Genomic DNA, 15,304 nt, shown 5'->3' on the forward strand with positions numbered 1-15,304 from the left:
ATGGATGCTATGAGCGTCCCCTTTGAAACGGGGCAGTGGGCTGCCCCACATATTGCCTAATGTCCTACCTATGTTAAAAAAAAAAGACGAGAAAAACAAAAGGAGAAAAAACCCACTATTTCCATATATCTGTTGCCTTCGTTTATCCATATACCAAGGTATTTATATTTTTTTACCCCCGGTATTTCCTGGCCCTGAATTGACACTGTCTGTTCAATATTTTCATTGAATGTCATAACATCTGATTTTTTAACGCTACATTTCAGACCTAACTTCTCGCCTTCCTGTTGACATATATTAGCCAGACGTTGCAAATCACTTTGCTTGTTAGCTAGCAACGCAATTTTATTATTTTTACAAAGGGGAGCGCACAACCGTTGCGGAGAAAGAAGACGTGGACAGGAAAGACGCAACGCTTGTGCGCTCCTCTCTGCAAAAATCGTGTCAAACCAACCAGCCCAACAGCTTACTATTGTATAGCAACACAATGTCGTCCGCATAAAGCAAACCTGGAGGCTGCTGCTCTACTACCGTACCGCCTGTTTCGATGAGAGGTTAAACCCGATATTACTTTCTTCTGGCGCCCTTTCCATCCTCACCATGTATATCATAAACAACAGTGAGGATAAAAGGCGCCCCTGAGTCAGTGCTTTGTTGATATCAACTTTCTCCTCGCTTCTCATCCCTTCCCATTTAAAGCAAACGGTATTTTCTTGGTAAATCTCCCTCAAAAGCTGTGTACAATCGTCGCCCAAGCCTTCCCCTTCCAGAATATCTTACAAAATGTTGCGGTCTACGTTGTCATGTGCTCCTGCAATGTCTAAAAAGGCCACATATAATGGTCTCCTTTCTACTCTTGGTATTTCAATACACTGAGTAACGTCAAATTAATTATCATCCAGACCTACTCTGAGGCCATTGTGAAGTTCTCGAAAAATGACATTATTCTCTGCCCATGCTTGCAGCTTTACTTTAATTGTCTGCATTGATAACCTGTATATTACAGATGTAATGGTCAACAGTTTATGAGTGAATTATATCTTTGTCCGCCTTAACTTGAAATATTTAATTCAGTCTACTTTGTCGCCAACAGTCTGGTAATCGTCGATCTTTAAAACTTTTTTTCTACTGTTTTCAACAGTGCTTCCTTATTTTTTGGACTTTGCTCATTAATCAGCCCAACGGCTGCGTCGTCTAGCCCCGTGGCTGTGCGCAGTTGGAATTTTCTCTTCGGCTTTCTTCCAGTCGAAATTCGACAGCACCTGCTCCTTCTACATCTGCTCCTCTTTCATTCTCTTTTTTTCCTCAAGTACAACCTCGTCATTACCTTGGAAAGATTCGACTGTTATTTTTCGGATACAATTTAATGCCGCGTCTCGTTCCAGTTTGTTTCCATCTTTGTTTAGGATATGTTGTTGTGCTGTTCCAGACTTCCCGTCTTCAGACTGCAAAGAACCAGAAATTTTAAAAACGCCTACGAGCACGAACAGGGTATACTAGGGACACAAGTAGTAAAATCTGGTCTGTAGTGACTTCTTTCTAAGCCAATGGCTATAGCTGCGGCTTGTTCGTTATTTCGGGCCCTGTAACAACACGCTGAGAGTGCTAATTGCATTTGCTTCAATTAAAGATGTGTTGCTGAACAATAAAATCGGCGCTCATTCGGAATAGAGAATGCTCTCCAACGAGTACTGCTGAAGTGCTGTATGGTGATCTTGAACTGTGCTCCACGTTCTGCTCGTTACATAACCTCCCTTCTTTCTTCTTTCGCGAAACCATTGTAACTGAGCAGTGTAGAGCAAATCCCATACCTTCCTTTGTAATTTTCTGCCAGTAGAACAGGAGAAACGGAAACAAATAGAAACGCTCCCTCGCAGATGCATTCTTGGCCCGTTCTTCAATGCAGCGAAATGTTTCCCGTCGCTTCTCTGACGCCAAAACACGCAGGCCTCCCCGACTCACGCGCGCGAAGGAAACCCTCGCGGCGCCGGCACGCCCAGCGGCGGCTAGTCGACGCGCGCAATGCGACACGAGCGCGGTGGAAAGGCGATAGCGGCCAGACAGTGGGCGACCCAGTCGTCGTCGGTGGCTGCGATAGGGCTGCGCCATCCAAACAGGTATTCGCCCAACCATCAACGCTGTGCGCTGTGCGACCTCGGTAGCCACTTCCCGCAGGGCAGGCCCCCGTCGGTGAAAGTCTGACGCGCGAGAGCAGAAGCCAGTCGCGGCAGGAACAACTTTTCGCCATGCATCACCTGGTGTTCTCGTTGCTGATGGCAGTGGTGACGCTCACGACAGCTAAGTGCCAAATTCACTACCCTACACCAGACCCGCCTGTGCTCAGGGCAGTGGCCGTCCTCACCACAGGAACCATAAAGGGCACCGTCCAGTTCATTAAGGAGGTAAGTGCACATGTGCCTGTGGTTGCCGTAGCGGCTGACGCGTTCATCCTAGTCAAATTAGGTATTCCTGCAAGGGCTGGGGAACGTCTAGACAGGCGAACCTATTATTCTCCCTGTTTTCTTTTCTTAAGATTATGGGGCAACACAGACAAACAGCACACAAACCTATCGCAGGGCACCCGTACTATACACACCCTGACGGTAGCCTCGTCCTGTGTGTTATTGTTGTGGCCTATGTGGACGCATTGCACACTTCTGACACAGGTCTGAAACAGAACGAAAGACGTGGTTACTGCCCGTTTAAACGAGAGACGGGGCGTTGCCCCTTCTCCCTGCCACTCAATGTATAGACTACCGATCAATGTACTAACTTTAAACTTTCAAATTATATATATATATATATATATATATATATATATATATATATATATATATATATATATATATATATATATATATATATATATATATATATATATATATATATAAGCGACAGCACTCCACGCGGAAGCACCCGTTTCGGATGGGGCGCTCGCAACTGGCGCACACCTTCCTGCCCTTTTCCTAACTGAGTGCGCGACGTCACCGGCGGGCCAAGAATTATCGCATAACCTGTGGCAGACGCCCAGTTCCACATACCTAGTTATTCAGTTGTCTCTCTCCATTCTTTACTCTCCTCCCTGTTTTTAAGTCGTGAGATCGGCCGACCTCCATCCAAAGGTGGCAAAGTGGCTAAAGAAATCGATAGCTTTATTACTAGGACGTTGGCCAAACGTCTCTGAAATTGATGCTCCACAAACCTATACACACGAACTAAAATAAAAGAGGGCACTGAAATCTGGTGAGTCTGAGAATACTGAAATCTGTGCATGTGCTTGAAATACGATAATGTAACATGCAGCGTATGACCACATGCGATGCCATATTATACAAAAACGTGTGCGTATCAAAGGAATTGTGCATTATTTATCTATAAAATTTATTTCTCTATCGCAAAGTTCACACTTATTTAATTACAATTTCGCTTGTTTTATTAATGCGAAAGCATTATATGCCCCATTATGCGAAAATCCGTAGCCGCTGGCGTGACCGAAAGATGATATCAAAATGTTTGACGGCGCAAAGAGTAAAGCATTTAAAAAAATGCTCGGATTGACCTCAAATTTTCCAGGGAGTTTCCTGTAAATAGAATAAATTAATGGCTGTGTAAAGAAAAGATCGCAAGTTTCGGCCTGGATGGGAACTTAACCCGGGCCTCCGAGGTGCGAGACGCTTCCGCGACGTCACGGCGGATCCGCGGTTCTAGCTGACCGAAGGTGGGGCCCAGGGCGTGCGTCGTTGGGCACGTGACGGCGCAGCCGATGGCGAGGAGGTGGTGCCACGTCATGTGTGTATCCTTGCGTTCCTGGCGTTCGAGGTCTACAAACGGTATAACGCTTTCTTTTTCCCACACGTAAGCAGTCGTAAGCGTCTCTTCCGAATTTTTTCCTTCCTGTTATTTTGATAGCATGCCTTATTCATTCCAAGGTTTGCGGCGAATAACGTTCTCTATATAGAAGCACAGTTACCATGTTTATGACGCAGATCCGTATTCTTAAAGTTCGGCAATCTTTAAATATTTACGATTCTCGTCAGAGACGATCACAGTATGTTATCTTTAATCAACCGAGTATGTCTTTCAAATGCCAAAGCATTTCTACGCCTACCCAACTAGAAATTTGTCCGTCCGTCACGCAAGACAAATGCATTGGCTTAGACAAATGCCAACGAAGCGAACAGTGCACACCCATACAACACACAGAACAGCATACGTTTCAATAAAGAACAAGCTCAAAACGAGCATCCGAGCCACCAATAAAACATTGCATACTCCCCTCAGCAATTGTAGCGGTGGTTCTGCAACAGCTTCGCTGGACATCCAGTCTATAAGGACCGATAAGAGTTGATAAGGGCCGTATCACGTTCGATAAAGTTGATAACGACCGTAGGGGGTCGATAAGGGTTTATAATGGTCAAATTAGGTTTCATAACATTCACAACGAAATTAGGCTGGGTGGAGATGAGCAAGTGGCACAATGCTTACGCACACTTAGACAACTCCCGGAGAAGTTTCTGCATGATGTTTTTTATTATTATCATTGATTGGTCGCGACTACGCCCCTCAGATTGTATATGTAAAGACACCGCTAGAGCCATTGAATGGGAAGATTCAACATGTTGACTCAATCAGTGTATCTGATCCAGGCATTAAGATCGATTTTGATGGCATTTTCCTTCGAAAGGGTAAACCTACATGATTCCGTTATTTAATTATTAGCTCCAAGCTTATCTTACTCAGATTTAAGCAGATAACGTAATAGCCACTGATACTTGACTATTTGACAAGTCTGGCGCAGGTATTATCTGTTCTCTTTGTGGGACCTTTTTTTTTCTCCTTCCGGATTACAGGCGTATATTCATAGCTGCATTATTAGCAACTGTTCCAGTACAACGAAAACTCCTCTCGAAGAAATCGTCACCTGTCATTGCTAGTCTCTCGGTGTCTATTCGCTTTCCACGGCAGTTATCGCAACTCACTTAAACGCGTTCAAATATTCAGTTTCTGCAAACTTGCCATTGTTTATTATGGGTACCTGTCCACTACTGCTTATACTTAAATAAAATGGTCGACTTAACCAGAATGCGGCCTAGTGAACCCGTGAACCTTATCTCACCGGACACGGCTCATTTAATTACAGCGATATGCATAAATAAATGTTTAAGATATGGTTTCAACAATTTTTTTGTAGGCAACTTCCTCGGATCTTCAATATCTCAATTTTTCCATGAAGAAGCAGCGTGACCTCAGCGGCGATTGGAAATTTGAAACTTCAGGATCTCGCTAGGTCACGTTGCCGCTTCCCTCAATTAGGTTTTTATTATACGGAACTGGTTTGGTGGTGGTCCCTCTGTGCAATACGTATAATACAATGAATCGCTAGATGATTTGTCTTTGTTATGCTCTACATCTTCAAACTAGAGAGAACGGCTTCTTGAAGCGCCACTTTTCCAGATTTCATTGTCATACTATCACTAGGGGCCTCACACTTTTACCAAAGCGATGCTTGTCGTGTGTCACTTGATTTTTGAAAGAAAACAATTACTGCGTTAATTTCTTTTTTCTTTGGCTTCTTACTTCTCTTGTCTCTTCGCTGATCATTTCACTAAAATTATCTTATTCTCGTAATTCCTCATTGATGCGATATTTTATATCTCGTTCTCGAATACAACATTCGTAATTTTTGTCATTTACATCATTCATAATTGAGTACGTCATTGAATCCGTCATTCATATTTTATTTCAATTAGTCTGATTGTGCAATTACGAACAACCAGATGTTGTTGTTGTCTTTTGCGTCATCGTTTTTGGATTTTTATTTTCTCTCCTTAGAGTAATAATTCGTCTTAAGTTTCCTGCGGTCTCCGCGGAGAAAGAATGCTGCTGTCGCAGTAAATATGTTCACAGCCGAAGGAATGACTGAAGTTCGTTCTTCTTTTATTTCCAATAAATGGCTCTTACCCACAAGGGTGGATTGGCCAAGGTGCAGGCGGATTTGCCAGTCTGCGCGCGTTGAGGGTGTTCGCGTTGTGCGTGTGTGCGTTGTACATGCGCGCGTATGTGTGTGTTTTCTTATAAATAATGTTAGAACTAAATTACAAACTGACGACATTAGAGTGTGGCTGAGATATTTTTCTTTAATGCAAAAATAGAAGAATGTTAAACTGAATTTTGGGATAATGATTCTGCTTGTTCTCCGTTTTCATCCTCGAAACCATAGATAAAGCTGGGAAAACAATGCTTTTTTATTTCGTGAGCCCGACTGCTTGAATCCTATGTAAGGAAACTGGTAATTGTCAAATATCGTTTCCGTTTACAGCATTCTCAATAGAAAGTTTATCAGGTACCGCAGACGTTGAGGGGAGAGGGTAAGAGCTGTCGAACAAGACGACACGCGGTTCTTTAACTTTGTAATTCAGCGTCACGTCAGTTGCGAGAATTCTTGTTGAAGGCGTTCATTTATACGTCTGGCGAGGACCACTGTTCCTCTCTAAGACATGCAGTGACGAAGCGCAGTTAGTGCAGACTCAGCCACCAAGACCATGCGGCCCCACCGCGGCAGACATTCACACTTGAACAATAAACGAGGCGAAATCTTCTCGGTGTCAGCATCGGAGAGTCGAAAACGGCTTCGAAATTTCCATCTGTTCCAGAACAGGCCTGAATTTCTGCTAGCGACCACACATATAGCGATTGCAAACTTTTTTAAAGGCCGTCGTTCCTGGCTGATTGCAGTCGACGCGGTGCAGCGCGTGCGCCATAATTTCGCTATTCTGTCACGTGGCAAGATCAGGCACCGCTGCGTCCTTTGGAAGCGAATACAGCTAAAAGAATGGTAAAACAAGTGAGCGAAGTTAACTCGACATGGACTCCCACTTTTGTCACATCTCGTCCGGAAAACAAAAAAAAATTCTAATACCATCAAGCCATCTACTAATCAAACATACCGAGCAGCAGATAGCCAATGGACCAAAAATGGGCAAGTGTGGCGAAATGGGCTTGTTGGTACATGTTGAATGCCAATGTTGTGAGTAGCGCTTGTGAGTCGTGTTCCTTTTTTTTCTGTCCTCGTCTTAACTAAGCGCTCAACTACTGCCACTAAAAAATGGGCTAGCCCAAATGTAGTAAATTTGCCAACTCCGACAGAAGACGTTTCACGATGACTGTCGACGTTAACGCGATTAGCATTCGTGCAATTTAGCGACATGCCGTATTGTTGAAGACGCCTGTAGCAGTCATGATGAGATGTACGTTGCTTCCGCTATATGCGACATTTACTGTTTCCAGGCATCGGCTCACTTGCACTGTGAAACAACGGGTACATATAATTCTTAAACATAATTACTTAGGTGTCGTACTTCTCTGTGCATGCGCCTCTCTTCGCCCTGCAATTATCACAAAGCGCCTTCATTGGGTCGACGTCTCACACGGCGCATCTGCCTCATTTGGTGTTTGCATTTGGCATAGCTTGTGAACAAAACTGCTCAAACCTGAACATTCCACGAGAATACACGTTGTATACGACGGAAATAGACACACTTGTACGCATTAAATTTAGTTGTACAGAATTTAATTACTGACTTCTCTAAAACTCTCGTTTCGCAACGATTACAACATGTGCGTTGAATTTGCGTAACCTTCCTTGTTTTTTTTTTTCGTTGCCTTAGACAACTGGCACGCATAATTTATTCTGGACGAAACAGTCAGCTAACGCATTCAAACATGATATAAGACTGCTACCACCGTCAAATGCTAGTTAAACGCAAAATTTGAGTGCGAATGATCCAATGCGTTAGCCGGAAGTCATGCGTGTACCTGCTGTTCCTATTTATGCAACATTCAGTAGCCTTTAGTCAAGTCTTGGATCCAGTCTAACTCGTCGGCTGCTGTAGCTGGGACTTGCCACTGAAAACTTATTTCTTAGCCATCATGATGTAGCCTTGGCGGTGCAACAGATGTGTAAATTCCGAAGAAATGTTAAAATATTCCCGCTCAAATCACAGTAACAGCTTTTGCCTCCATTTCAAAGCAGGTAAACGGGATTAATGTTTCGAACTCACACAAATTGCAAAATACGACACATCTAAGTTACTTTTGAAATGGCAGAAATTAGACATCGCCACGTCGTGCATAAGTTTTGTAAAACTTGTGCAAAGAAGTCAGCGTGAAAAGAAAACCACAGGGAGACAAAATATAGAAAATATTTGTGTCGATCTTTTCGCTATATTCTTAACGGAGTCTATGTAGCGACTAGCACAATAACAAGCACGTTCGTTTGTAAAGTTGAGTTTTCCCCCTTGCGCAAGTTTATAGGCTCCAGCACTACTCGACAGATGCAAGCGCCTATTCGCACCTATTCTGTTCTCTGCACACACTACCACGGGAGCCGAAGGGTCATATTTTGTCACTGCTGTTCATTTCCTGTCATTCTATTCCTTTCTCTTGCCTCGTTGCGCCGCAATGCGTCGAAGAGCGGTGGTCGTGAGCAAGCGTTCGTTTGCGCGTAGCGCTTGGGCCGTGATCGCAATGGCTGTCGCGGAACATAAGTTATAGGCCACACGCGACCACCACCCGACTTACCTTTCAAGTGGCCATAATGCGTGACCTAACCGAAAAATGCGCAACGCTTCTGCCCCCTCCAACCATTGGTGCTTCAAGAAATGGTTTCCTTTCAAATGCCACCGGGCACAAAAACGGGTGGGTGGGTGGGCTTGAAGGTAGGGGCGAGACGGGAAGGACCTAGTCGCACAGCAACAGTTTGCGCTACTCGGTCACACGCACAAACATTCAAAATCGTCAAGCGCGGGACTTCAGTCATAGCGAAGAACAGGTCCTTTGAATAAGGAGATTCGGACAACTTGGAGATACCCAGATCATTTTTTGCATACAGCCTAACTACACAATTGGGCTTACTTGATTTATTAACTTCTCAAATATTATTCTTAGATAAAAAGTGTAAATGAGAAAATTCTAGAGCAACTTGAAAAACTCCCGATACAGCTTTCTGTTGCTTAAGACGGGCTACATAAAAGTTTTTCTGAGCATGAAAGAAGCCCGCGAGTACACGCAATAGTGCAGCGCGGCTGGCCACTGGAGGCACTTTAGTACCTTTATCTGTTAGCTATGCATAGCACTCTACTGGAGACACAGTTGGCCCCCTTTCTGCACGATGTTCACCTTAACCTTGACACTAACATACAAACCGTCATAATTTTTCTGGATTTCTCTAAGGCCTTCAATAATGTCCCTCATCAGTGTCTAATACTGAAACTCAGAAAATTTGACTTACATCTTCATATTATGAATTGGATTATAGAATTTCCTAGTAACCGCTCCCAATATGTCATTATGAATAGTCACCTATCTATCCCTGTACTAGTAACATCAGGCGTCCCTCAAAGATCTGTTCTTGGCCCGCTATTATTTTTAATACAGTCTAGCCCGGTTATAACGAAGCCACTTATAACGAAATAGTGGTTATAACGAAGGGATTTCAATTTCCCATTCCCATGTTTGCATTTTCAATACATTTGGGCCCGTTTTTAACGAAGTAAATAAGAGCGCGTCAGCGGATATAACGAAGAGATTTAATACCAACGGAAAAAAAATCTGCCAATCAACACATTTTTGAGTCCTTGAGGAGATTTTTTCCGCGAAAATAAGAGCGAAATTCGGCTGACGGCGTCCTTTAGTGGCGCCGCTGATGCTGCCACCGCGACGGCCTGCTTGGAGCAGCTTTCGGATTCCGCTAGTGTGCCTGCGGGTCTAAGCAAGATGGACTTCGTTTTCACCGACCTTGTCGCCATCGAGGACTTCACCACTGAAGAAGTTGCCGGGAGTGTCATGGAAGAGACCTTGGCGGACAGCGCCTCCGACAGCGAATGCGACGATGCTAGTTGTGCCCCTAAGCCGGTCATCTCCGCAGCGACCATCGCAGCTGTTGACGCGCTACGGATGTACCTCGGGAGTGCGGAGTTCGACCAGATCTTTGGTTCGCAGTTGGATGGTATGGAAGCCGCAATCCTGAAGTCCGCACTCGCGAAACGTGTTCAGGGGACGCTGGACCACTTTTTTCAGCGGCAACAAATTGGTATGCCCATGTTTGCATTTCTTTTTCACAGTCCAAATATTACGAAATAGCGGATATAGCGAAGTGATTTCCGATTCCTGCCGACTTCGTTATAACCGGGCTAGACTGTATATATTATTGACCTACGTTCCCATATGTCCTCTAACATCCCAACGTTCGCCTATGATTGTGTCTTTTACCGCACTATACGTACCACCCTCAATCAAACAGCCCTGCAGAAAGACCTCGCCAGCATACTAACATGATGTGACGATTGGTTAATGACACTTAGTGCTGAAAAATCTAAAGGTATATCAGTCATTCGTAGCAGTAAACCTCTGGTAGTTCTTTAAGAAATTGGAAGCATGACTTTCGAACTAGTCGAGTCATAACTGCCTAGGTGTCCCTGTCTGTAATTATCTCTCCTGGCATAAACATATTTCCAACATTATACCCTATTTTAATAAGGCACTAAGCTTTTTAAAGCGTAACTCCGTCAGGCCCGACAAAACGTAAAAGTGATTCCATAGCAATCACTTGTTCAAGCAAAACTGGCATATGCATCTGCAATCTTGAGCCCACATGATGCATGTCTTATCAGCTCACTTGAATTTGTTCAGAACCGCGCTACTAGGTTCATTCACTCACAATAATCATACGATGTCTGTGTTTCTGCACTTAAAGCAGAATCCGAATTAACACTACTATCTAATCGCCGACGCGTTGCTAGTCTTGAGCTCTATCACAAGTTTTTTTTTTTTCAGCGGCCTAAATCACGCGCCATACATCGTTCCCGCAGCACGCATCTCTCATCCCACCAGTCATCCCCAGCAAGTCGTACGCCCGCGTGCCCGAACCGCTCATATTACCGCCTCGTTCATTCCTCGAGCAGCTAAAGACTGCAACGGCCTCCCTGCTGACATTGTTGACATCGCTTGGCAGTCTTTGTTCCAACAGCGTTTGATTGATCCCCTTGCATATAGCTAATGATGCCTACAAAACGTGGAACTTGCATAAAACCCACCTTTCATGTACTACCCCCCTCCAGGGGTCTTCAAGGACACGAGAAGAAGATAGGGGGTTAACCGAGGGGCCCGATTTTACTAATAATTTCATAAGAAGCCAACAAACAACGATACCAAGGGAAACATAGGGGAAATTACTTGTACTTGCTAATAACGATAAATTAGTGGAAATGAAGGTGGATTAAAGAACAACTTGCCGCTGATGGGGCAGGATCCCACGTTATCGCATTACGCGTGCGATGCTCTACCAATTGAACTACCGCGCGTTGTTTTACAATCCACTTTCTTGGGTATTTATGTCTTTACTACTGCAACTAACCCCTTGGAGAGTTAGCCAGCGCCACCACTCACAAACTTTGGTGCCTGGTTGAAACATTCTTTCTGCCGCAAGCGTCAGGAGTACGTGATCTTCTTAGGGTGAAGGCAACTGGTCAATAAACCCCCATGTGCTACTTGAAGGTATCAATGTTGCCGGATTCGAGACCCTCGTTATGTATTGAACGAAAAGAAAGGGGCAAACCGAGGGGCCGGATTTTTATTAATCATATCAGAAAGTAAACAAACAACGTCATCAAAGAAAACATCGGGGAAATTAGTTGTACTTGCTAATTTAATTAAAGAAACGATTAGTGGCAAGTTGTTTTTTCATCAACCTTCATTTACTAAAATTTGTCGTTTCTTTAATTCAGCTAGCAAGTAAAAGTAATTTCTCGTGTGTTTTCCTTCGAGTCGTTGTTTGTTGACTTCTTATGTCTTCATATATATATATATATACTGACAGACACGAGATCATGGGTGGCTAGCCAAACGGAGCTTCACGTTAATATGATGCATCTTAGAATCACTTCTTATGCAAACAACGTGCGATACATATACTACAAATGCAGCGCCGTTAAAGCTTTTATTAATTGTGGTGGGATTAATACCGTTTACAAAAATGCATCTTAAATGTGGCAGATAGATTCGCAATCGAGCATTATGCAGTTTCTTCGAGCTTTAACTTCAATGCGGGCTTTCAATCGAGGAAGCAAACAACCAGCGTGCCACAGCCTTGGATGCGAGACCCTGAGAAAACGTGTTGGTGCGGGCCCCCCTTTTTACACGCAACGCGCGCGCAGCTCTAGGCGGCTTGTTTTGGCACGCATTTTTTTCCTGGACGCCGAGCGCGGAAACGTACCTCGGCATCGTTACGTCGTTGCGAGGACTCGTCGGCCTTCTCGATGCGCTACGAAACGAGCGTCTCGCGAAGTGCGAGATAATGAGCTCCGCCATATGACAACATGCGCCGCTCACGCGCAGCAGCAGCGCATGGGTAGAGCGTCGGCACTGTGCGACGTGAACCGAGTTACCGTTTGATGCAGAACAACACGGTCTCGCGCGGTTAGCTGTTGCGGTGGCTTTGTACTGTCGGCCAACAATGAGATGCGAACATTGCGGCAAGCGACGGCTTGTGCGACGCGGACGGTTTGTTTCGTGACACAGAAGGGAGACATGGCGAAGCACTGTCAGCATGAATCCACACGCCAGCAAATCAAAAAACGAGTAGAGTGCATTCTTGTGCCTAGGTTCTCCTGCGTTTGTAACCGTCGCTAAGTTTAGGCTCTCATTACGTCACGCTATAAACAGGTTGCAGAGTTATGGCACGTTGCAGGCCTGTGTAATTACGTTTCGAAGAAATTGTCATCAGCTTATTTCTTGTCAGCTTTTCAATTTTCGCGACGCGGTGGTCACGTAAGACGTGACGCATCGGTGTTCCAGAAATTGGGGGCGAGAAGTTACGGAGTCTCCATCTGTCGGAAGCGCCTCCCTTGCGTAGTATGAGGGATCACGCGGCGCGCTCCTCATACGTTTCGCTTACGGAGCTCAATAAAAACACTACGCGGCAGCTCTCCTGGACATTTATGCAGGTACTCTCAAAACGGGGGAAGTTTTTGGCTATCAATTTAATAATCTTGGGCAAACTGAAAGCACACAATCGTTTACAGACTCTTTACCGAATACGTACAGTGAACGCCACTACGCGCGGTCGCTGCGATGGAGTCTCCCGAACCGGCTTCTTGCGTGAAAGGTAGGCAAACGCTGTAAGTAAACTATGTTAAATATGTTCTTACAGCGGGCTGTCTGTATACACAAATAGGGAATAACAGAATGAAGCCTCAATGCAGCGATCGCACGGGTTCGCGGCCACCGACTGCGCGTCTCCTTGCATGTCCGCGCACAATGTTTTGCTTTCGCTGTGAGCGCGTTTACGCACTGTGCCGTGAGCTTTAGGCCGCAGTATATGAGCATTTGACAGTACACAAGCAACCATTGTTGCGTGGACCCTATCAGAACTGTTCAAAAATAATTTCTTTATAGAGATTTCGTCGCCTAGCTACGACGACTGTGATGTGCCGTCGCAATGCCTCCTTTACTAGATGCCTGCCGCGTGACCCGAGAAGCTGGTTCCTGCCCCTCTCCTCTTTACTCTTCCCGACCCGGGTTAACCCGGGTCGGCTGCGCGCGCTAGCTGCGGTGGCCGCTGGAAACCTAAATCACGTAGCCCAGCCTCCGAGATTTTAGCGGCGTCTGTTGCGATCCCGGAGGCAGGACCCACGATCTCTCGTCAAGCGATTGGTCGAGCGCGCGCCAGCCTAGTAATCGTCATTTCCTCCGCAACAGGAAGTGGGTCGGCTGCGAGCGCCGTCTCTCTGCGACTACCCTGAACTACGGGAACCTCCGCTCCAATGGGAAGACTAGCGACGCGGCAGGCATCTAGTAAAGGAGGCATTGGCCGTCGCGACGATTCAATCTTTCTTGTGTTCTAATTCTTGGACATTTCAGTGTTATTCCTCAAGTTGCATCGCACGGTATGTTTATGGGTCTTCTCAGCATGCGATTTCCCTCTGCTTCTTTTTCGTAATCCAGTGCATTAATTCATAACACAAACATGACCACATGCCATGCCTTTCTTTAATGTGCGTCTTATCGCTCCCTTTCCGTTCCAGTGATCTTGCCAGTATGTAGCATCAACAAGGTCATAGACCAAACCGTGATGGCATTACCTTGGCAGCGGGCGCGGGCGAGAGTATCAGTGCGCGTTTTCTGCTACTCACCGAGCATCGCGCAGTCCCGGCGCCGTAGTAGAAATGTTCCTCGCGTCTGTGCTTCCTGCATACCCGAGTTGTAGTCGATAGCTGTCTGCCGGTTCTAAGTTTCACCAGCCAAGCTTCACACAACTCCTTGCCCTGCGGCTACGTGTGAATAAGGCTGACACCGTGCTCCGTTACGTATGTCCGGCACTGCGGCACCGAGCAGTAGCCTACCATGCTGCACGTCTCCGAAGGCAGTCACTACCTATTACAGTACTTTCAAATGTTGTCAAGCAGACATCCAAGGCGGTAAAGCCTCACCACTTAATCAGAACCGCGGCGCAGGTGGGACTTTAAACTTTCGTTTTCAGCTCGCTTCGGCGCTTCAGTAGCAGCCGATGCGGCCTCTGTGTCCACGTGATCCCTCATGCCATGTCTCGCCGACGGTGGCGCCAGTTTTTCAGTGGTGGTGCTCGCCCCCAATACTACAAACAATGTAACCGGTCCTTTGTAATTTACAGAGAGTTCTATATGTGACCAACCAGCAACATCTTTCTTTTTCTTTTTTCTTTTGTAGGAACATTGAAATTCTGTTATATGCGAAAGTTTGGCTTTATCTTAACGTCATTTTTTTCTGTTTTTGTCAGGTATTCGCAACAATTTCATTGCAGAGATTCGGCGGCCGATTAACTGCTAGATTCGGTACTATCGTTTAAAATGTCCTTTCTAGAACGAAACACGCAAGGAAGGAATAATATCTGCTACTTTTCTTTCGTTTAGGCTGACAGTGCGCCCAGAGCTTCGAGTGTTTCGCGCATTAGTACACAACCATCCTAGGTTCAAGAAAGTAAGACAGCAAGCCTTTCAAAAGTATATATGAAAATAAAAACGTGAACACGCGCCAACAAATTTAGGCACTTCTCCGAGAGTACTGACTTCTGCTTGAGTTAAAAATAAAACATGTGTAGGCCCAGTAGAGGTCACATGGAGGTCCTGTTGGGTTGGAGTTCAAAAGCAAACACGTTACGGCGTTCGAAGGAACCGCGCGGGCGTGCGCCGGCAATATTCAGCGTCATACAATGAAACAATGATAGATTAGTCGGTACAGTAGAATTCCACCCAATGCCAGACCCTCGTGA

General features: G+C 45.3%; 1 protein-coding gene across 2 annotated transcripts in view; it reads left to right on the plus strand.

The window, feature by feature from the left end:
- Positions 1–2,015: 2,015 nt before the first annotated feature.
- Positions 2,016–15,304, plus strand: part of LOC135902297 (superoxide dismutase [Cu-Zn]-like) — a 43,564-nt gene continuing 30,275 nt past the window's right edge. Inside the window, exons 1-2 of one of the 2 annotated variants that reach the window (XM_065432262.1) lie at positions 2,016–2,117; positions 2,176–2,402. In XM_065432262.1, the coding sequence (XP_065288334.1) occupies positions 2,247–2,402 (156 nt within the window). In that variant the 5' untranslated portion in view covers positions 2,016–2,117; positions 2,176–2,246. Of the gene's footprint in view, positions 2,403–15,304 lie in introns of both variants that reach the window. The other variant, XM_065432261.2, reaches the window with a different exon arrangement.

Source organism: Dermacentor albipictus, chromosome 5 (genome assembly GCF_038994185.2).
Source record: "Dermacentor albipictus isolate Rhodes 1998 colony chromosome 5, USDA_Dalb.pri_finalv2, whole genome shotgun sequence".
Classification (NCBI taxonomy): domain Eukaryota; kingdom Metazoa; phylum Arthropoda; class Arachnida; order Ixodida; family Ixodidae; genus Dermacentor; species Dermacentor albipictus.